This window comes from Phanerochaete carnosa, assembly GCF_000300595.1.
Source record: "Phanerochaete carnosa HHB-10118-sp unplaced genomic scaffold PHACAscaffold_153, whole genome shotgun sequence".
Taxonomy (NCBI): Eukaryota; Fungi; Basidiomycota; class Agaricomycetes; order Polyporales; family Phanerochaetaceae; genus Phanerochaete; species Phanerochaete carnosa.
In genome coordinates this window covers 1-6776 of record NW_006767780.1, presented here as the reverse complement: position 1 = coordinate 6776, position 6776 = coordinate 1, and the positions used below count along the sequence as shown (strand labels likewise).

Genomic DNA, 6776 nt, shown 5'->3' with positions numbered 1-6776 from the left:
GACTGTCTCCGTCCGTCGAGCATTCTCGCTACTCAGCGCGGTTCTTCGCTCTCCGTTCCCGATGACCCGCTCTCGTGTGCCCGCTCGAACTGCAGCTGCAATTTCTGACGATGGCAGCTGCCCTTTTCCACCGGCCCTCTTACTTCGTCAGCTTGCGGGCTCTGCATCACATTTTCCGCCCAGTCGGTGTGCTGCGTCAGGCCCGGCGCAGGTGAGTTGTGATGAACTTGAACTAAAGTATTTCACTGATCATTTTACGTCTTACGACGAAACATGTTCAGAGCCGATTCGGATGTCGGCGATGGAAGGCCGGACGGTCGTTTAGTCAACAGTGCCGACCGATCTGCGGGTTCAGGTGCCCTTCCCAGGTTCGGCGGATAATGGCTTCGACCTAAGCGCAGCAAAAGTCCTGCAGAGATTCTGAGCCGCATATAAGGGTTGCGCGCGATGTCCTGACAGCGTATAGTTACATATTCGAGCTTGGAACGCCATGCGTCTCACAACTGTCCTCGGTGTCGTTGTCGCAGTATTCGTTGCCCATGCCGCTGCGCAGAGCTGCCCTAGCTGCCCGACGCCTGGGGGCTGTCCCGGACAGTGTGTCCAAGACGGTGGAGAGTGAGTAGTTGTTGCTTCCAGGGCGCATACTTTGTCGGGTCTCATAACGTTGCGCTTTCACAGGCCATTCTGTGCAGGTTTTTGTAACTCCACGGGTATGAGCCCCTGCGAGGCATGTACCGACCAGAACGATGGAGTGAATTGCTTCTACGACTCGGGCCTGTGTGTGCTGAAGCTGCCGTAGGTGTGTCGACCTTTCTTTATTTCAGCTACGCATGTTTAATCAGGCCCCTTCGCAGGCGAAGCTAATGCATTGGCGGTTTAATGACGATTGTTTACTGTTCGGCTTGAAGACGTTCTCCCTGTATGGTCTATATACCCGTATGCAGCCATTATGTGAAGTGACGAAGTGTGCGTCAGACACTCAGTCTTGAGTTATGTCTAGCCAATGCCTCAAGAGTTCGTCGGGAGCCTGCGACAGTGGTGAGCCGCGAGATTATGCACCCGAAGGCAAACTAAGGAAGGGCTAGCGATGCCTAGCCCTCATCCTAAGCTTACAGCTGTGTGCAGGTTAGTCTGGCAGCTTCAGCGACGGTGTGCATCGCAGCTGACCTTCGTTGTTTACCAAACTATCCAATACTCGATGGTCTGCAGTGGTGTTCGAGCATATAAGCCTGGCGTACTTGGCAGCTCGTGAAGTCACCGCCCAACCTGATCCATGTTACGCTCGGTGGTATGGGGTACTAGGGGTCCTAGAAATTGATTTATCTGAGCCTCTGTACTTTCTCTGGTGCTCTCACGTCGGCCGCATCCTACGCGACTCAGAAAACCATAGGCGACTTCAGGCGGTGCTTTCTGACCTTCATTTGGTCCTCAGTAGCCTCCGATTCCTGTTCTACGAGTCTGCAGAGACCGTTGCGACCAATGTTCAAGTCAGTGCTGCATGATACAGTGGCGTAAAGGGCTCGCAAAGAGCCCGGACGATGTGCGTGAGCACTTAGGGCCTTCTGATCATATTCTTTCCGGTGCTGACTACATTGACTACTGGTGGCTTTTTTAGCTCTCCGCACAACCCGGGGGAACCGCCAAGGCCCTTGGCGCGACACATTCCAAGTCGACGATGACACTGACCAGAGTCAGAAGCTAGCTACTCGCAGTGTAACATGACTCATGCGCTGAACACCTTGATCTTAAGACTATGTCAAAACTGGGTTGGCGTGCTAGACGGTGGCTTTCGAGTACGCTCTTCCCTTTCTGGAAGTACTATGATGCGTTATTTTTTGGCTTATAAGATTCGTCTGTCCTGAAGCAGACCACATGCCAGATGTACAACAATGGGCTTTGATGCGCAATATATCTTGCATAACACCCATACGATCCTCAGCATCGCGCGCACGCCTCCCGCAATCGAGCTTCGCACTCGCTTGCATGACATGTCCGCCGGCCGCTTAGGCTCCACGCAGATTGCGCTACTATTGTAACGTACCCAAATCCTAACAACGATAGATCGGCTAGTAAATTTACTAATGTCAAGGAAAATGAGTGGAACACAAGGCCTGAGAGCATTGCAGGGTCAATTGCAGACCTTATACTTATACTGTTCTGTCCACCTCCTGCCACTCAGGCCGAGTTCGAGGCTTACCAGTCCTGCTGTGAATCCACCTGTGCATTATTAGTTATATACTCGCTTCCACTTGTTCAAAATACCAGCGACCGAGCAGTCCTAGGGCATGATTGGGCGACGACCGCGGTGTCGGGACCCTGGTTGATGTCGGCGCTAGCTGTCGTGCGCGCCCCTTGGTTGCCTTGGCGCAGCGGGAGCTAGGCGGCGACGGTCGTTGCTGGCCGTTTCGTGATCGGATGTGGACGTAAGCGAAACGCATCAAGCCCTCGGCGGGTAGCCTGACACAAAGCCGAAATGGCAGAGTACACAAGTTAATTTTTCCGACAGAGTACTATATATCATCGTGCAACCTTGACTCGGCCCAAGCCAAGCGCTGAAATTCTCCAAACGGCCTTGTTCGCTGGTCCATTTCAGTAACCACCTTACAGTACGTGTATCTACCAGCACTTATTCTGGCGATCCTTGCCCATTTTGCTGCCAAGGCGCGGCGGCGCAAGTCCCTGAGAACTGCATTCAATTCACGTCTCCTGCAGGCTGCCCCGGTCTCTGTGACCAGATCGGCGTAAGGTAGGTCATCCCTGAGCCAGTACCTCCAGATTGACACCTACTCATGTATCTCAGCCCGTATTGTAAGGGCTATTGCAGTGATCCTGGAGAAGAATCCCTTTGCAGAGCTTGTGCAGGACAGGGCTCAAACAAGAACTGCTACTTCGATAACACTGCCAGTGGCCAGTGCCAGTTGTGGACATTGTATTAAGTAAGTTGACTGTTGTTGATCGCTGAGTTGAGTGCATAGATTATATGGCTTAAGGAAGCCCGTGACACGAATGCCGCACTCAAACGACCGATAATTTCCAGCGTGTAGCGGATGTTGCGATGAACTGAAATTTTGAACGATGATTTCCTTTTGTGACCTTGCACCGGCGTGATCCGCAATTGCGTCACGTTCCTTTACACCCCGAGAAGAATAGACTCCCCATGCATGGCCGCTAATTGCTGTCAGACGTTGCAGCTACGCAGGTGAGGCGCTGAAGAGAGTCTTTTCCAAGTGCATTGAATGCTTATAGGACTATACTCACGCTTCATGCTTATCCCGGCGTTCGGCAAGTTCAATACCGTGCTATCGACTGTCTCCGCCCGTCGAGTATTGATTAATGCCTGTTGTATTGCATTCAAGTTGAAGGTTACCAAGACTGTCATTGCCCGACGTTCCAGAGTCGATAACCTTTCGTCTATCCGAGTCAGAGCCAACACGTCCCGTGTGACGGTGCAAACACACACCTACTTCAATTTCAGCGTCTGGTAGTTTGGATTCAGAAACGCTATCAGCTAATCGCAGCGGCGTTTCCGTCACTCAGTGTGGCTCCCTACCCCCTGCGTCCAAGGATCCACCCTCATACACCGCGGCCATGGCTCTTGACTGTGGTAGCGACCATCCTCCGTCTCCAGCTCTCTGTCGTAGTAAGTGAACTGTTGCGTCTTATTCCTTGCCCTCTTTAGAGTGCTGTCAGGCCTGACACAGATGCGTAGCGGCGGACTTGCTCCCATTGTACTTCTCGGTTCTTTGCATCTCATGATGGATATCGCTGACAGGCTGTAGCCGTTCATGCGAGGGTACCTCGGTGAAGGGAAGGCCTTGCAGCCTTCATCTAGCCAAGCAATGCTGACCGGCTTGCTAGGCTCAGGCCAGAAGGCTCGAGTCTGGCCGATGATGCTCCCTATGCGAGCGCAGGATTCGGCATCAGGGCACCATGCGCCTCAGCATTCTTCTCAGCGTCGTCGTTGCAGCCTTCTCTGGTCAAATTGTTGCGCAGCTCGCCCGTTCCGGCTGCATGTCGCCCACGGGCTGTCCCGGATGGTACAGGCTATCCGATGGATAGTGAATAATTGCCGCCCCCGAGCGTATGCTGTTTTGGAGCTGACGACGTCGTGTTTTGCGGGCCATACTGCTTCGATTCTTGTGGCAATGAGGAGTTGACCCTTTGCGTCGCCTGCGCTGGTATTAACGGAGAAACCATTGGCTACTATGACCAGGGCGAGTGCTTCATGGACCATCTCCAAATGCGTCCACCTTTCCCTGTTCGATTGTGCGCGTTTGTTCAATTATTATTGCAGACCAACCTGGCCTGTTCCGGACTAGCGATGGTTGTTAAGATTTTGCCGCATTGAAATCATTCTCCCGTATAAGCTTTGCAACAGCAGGCGTTAAATCAGCAGTCTTTGTGCGGAGTGCCAAGGACTGCGTTTGAAATTCTACATTTGAGTTTCGTCCGGCCATGCATGGGCCCGCTCAGTGCGCGGTCGGTCTCGACCGTGTCGTCTGCGTCGCCAGTCACGCCTGAGAGTGCGCAAGTACTTCGAGGGCTCGCGACGGGCGTGGGTTACGGTGGCCAAACATGGTCAAAGAATTAGGAGCGCTGTCGGGCTCTAATCCTAAGTTTATGATTGTGTCCAGGTTCTAGAAGCTCCGATGGTGTGCCTTGCAGCTGACTTTGGATATATACCAAACTTTCCAATACTTATTAGTTCGCGACGGTGTTCGAGCGCATAAGCCCGGTGCACCGGGGAGCTGAGGCCACTGCCTACCAACCCGATCAGCATTGCATTTCACGTACTGGCGTCGCGCGGAGAGAGCACAAGTCAGGTGGTGACGGCGATTACTGGCATTGTGGGACAAGAATGTAACCAGGATTTGTTGAACCTGCATTTGACCCAGAGAAATCCAGGGTCAGGAGAAGGGATGTTAACGGAGCCGCAGGGCTAAACGTAATGGCGCTCAAACTTTTATCGACGGAGCATATATAAACACGCAGACCCGAAGCTATACATTGGAGACGAGGAGTCAGATCCCCACGCCGTCTTGCATCCACATCACGAACTTGAAGAATATCCCGCAATTCATGCAGCTGTCAGCACTTGTTCTAGGGCTTTTCGTCTTGTTTGCTACCCAAGGCGCGGCACAATCCGGAGGGTGCAATTGCACGTCCCCTACCGGCTGCCCCGGATTATGCTCTCAGATCGACGGAAGGTGGGCTGCCTGGGTCGCGCTTGATGTCAGTGCTTACCCAAGATTCTCAGCTCGTACTGCAATAACGATTGTGGCTATCCCGGAGAAGTCCCTTGTGCAGCCTGCGCAGGACTGCCAGCGCCAGGCCAGAACAGTAACTGCTACTTTGATAGCACTGGCGTGTGCCACCTGTGGACGTTTTAGGTACGGTGACTTGTTACTCTCAACGCGTATAATTTCAGCTCAGTGCAATTTCAAGTGGTACAAATGCGGCACTCAGACGGTTTCTTGATTAATAACTTTACACTAGCGGATACTAGTTGAACAACGATTTCCTTTCGCAGTGCCGCGCCGGTGTGATCCGAACTTGCGCCACATACCTTTCAGCTGTCGCAGTCAGCCTCAAAAATTGGGTCGCGCCGACACGGATGCTTTGCAAGCCGTTGGGTGTCTTGCAGTCCTTTGGACCACGTCCTGGCTGCGACAATTTTATTTTATTTTATTTCGGCTTGCTTGGAAGCGGTGCTTTGAGAGCGGATGAGAGGAGCACGTGATTACGGCGGTACCACGTAAATGCGTCAACGAGAAGGGCTCAGGTCTCCTCGACCCTTGCTCTTCGCTCGTGTTTCTTTCGCTAATTACCCCGTCTCGCCCCGCCTTGCAAGCTGGCTCGCAGCCTTCGTCTGTGACCAGTAAATCCGGGATACCTACCCCAGCTCTGCTCATGCCTTAATGCTCGGAATCAAGGCTAAAATCGTGAGCGGTCGCCACCGCTTCTCTTCGGGTCTCTACGGCAGTAGCGGCACCAATGTTTCCTCTCGCATCATCAGACGGTGCATACGCAGCGGCACTACGTTGTTGAACAAGGCAAATCACCGTTTCTACTCGTCCAAGGGTGGCATACCACCACCAGAGTCGTTTGGGGGACCGGATGTGCCGCTCCATCGTAAGTACGCGATCATGACGTGTCGACTATGTCTCAGAGGTCTGCCTACCACAGAAAGGCTGGCAAACGCGTGGAAGCAAACACCTACAACCTGGTACCCTCTTCCCATTGCAGTAGGAGCTCTCCTCCTCATTGCTATTCAATATCGCAAAAGGCTAGGCCAGAAGGAGGTTTATGTTGACGAGGAGGGCCATGAAGTCGTGAAGCTGAAGGGTCCGTGGACAGTAAGTATTCGTTTTGCTAAGGCTGCATGCATACTTAGAACTTTATAGGTGCACGTTATGGGTGCACTTCCTCTGCGGAACGTCTCTCGCGTTTGGGGATACGTCAACTCTCTCGAGCTCCCAGTCTGGGCCCGCCCTGCAGGCTTCAAGGTCTATGCGTGGATATTTGGATGCAATCTTGACGAAGTGGAGAAGGACCTCAAGGAATATGCAAGCCTCGGCGACTTCTTCTACCGGAAGTTAAAGGATGGCACACGACCAGTCGCCGATGTTATCCTGGTACGCAAACAGCATATATGCGCGTTATACCCTTTGCTTATACCTCTTGTGCTTCATAGGTTAGCCCTGCAGACGGTACCGTCTTGCATTTCGGCACAATTAAGGGAGGACGCGTCGAGCAGATCAAGGGCAGCACTTACT

At 52.9% G+C, this 6776-nt stretch overlaps 3 protein-coding genes across 3 annotated transcripts; all 3 read left to right on the top strand.

Annotated features, from left to right (window-relative positions):
• PHACADRAFT_265959 (uncharacterized protein) lies at positions 1 to 946 on the top strand. Its single transcript, XM_007402431.1, has 3 exons — positions 1 to 615; positions 679 to 799; positions 855 to 946. The coding sequence occupies exons 1-2, from the start codon at positions 491 to 493 to the stop codon at positions 797 to 799; spliced, it is 246 nt and encodes an 81-aa protein (XP_007402493.1). The 5' UTR covers positions 1 to 490; the 3' UTR covers positions 855 to 946.
• A 3996-nt stretch (positions 947 to 4942) lies between these two features.
• Positions 4943 to 5671, top strand: PHACADRAFT_265957 (uncharacterized protein). The gene is made up of 3 exons (XM_007402430.1): positions 4943 to 5207; positions 5258 to 5390; positions 5446 to 5671. The coding sequence occupies exons 1-2, from the start codon at positions 5080 to 5082 to the stop codon at positions 5388 to 5390; spliced, it is 261 nt and encodes an 86-aa protein (XP_007402492.1). The 5' UTR covers positions 4943 to 5079; the 3' UTR covers positions 5446 to 5671.
• Positions 5672 to 5790: 119 nt separating this feature from the next.
• PHACADRAFT_214572 (uncharacterized protein) lies at positions 5791 to 6738 on the top strand (the record flags this gene model as incomplete). The annotated part of the gene is made up of 4 exons (XM_007402429.1): positions 5791 to 6132; positions 6187 to 6356; positions 6405 to 6635; positions 6700 to 6738. The coding sequence occupies exons 1-4, from the start codon at positions 5919 to 5921 to the stop codon at positions 6736 to 6738; spliced, it is 654 nt and encodes a 217-aa protein (XP_007402491.1). The 5' UTR covers positions 5791 to 5918.
• Between the last annotated feature and the right edge of the window lie 38 nt (positions 6739 to 6776).

Coding starts and splice junctions, on each gene's coding strand:
- PHACADRAFT_265959 (XM_007402431.1), top strand. CDS start 491: ATGCGTCTCACAACTGTCCTCGGTGTCGTTGTCGCAGTATTCGTTGCC. Junction 616..678: donor TGTGTCCAAGACGGTGGAGA/GTGAGTAGTTGT, acceptor GCGCTTTCACAG/GCCATTCTGTGCAGGTTTTT.
- PHACADRAFT_265957 (XM_007402430.1), top strand. CDS start 5,080: ATGCAGCTGTCAGCACTTGTTCTAGGGCTTTTCGTCTTGTTTGCTACC. Junction 5,208..5,257: donor TGCTCTCAGATCGACGGAAG/GTGGGCTGCCTG, acceptor CAAGATTCTCAG/CTCGTACTGCAATAACGATT.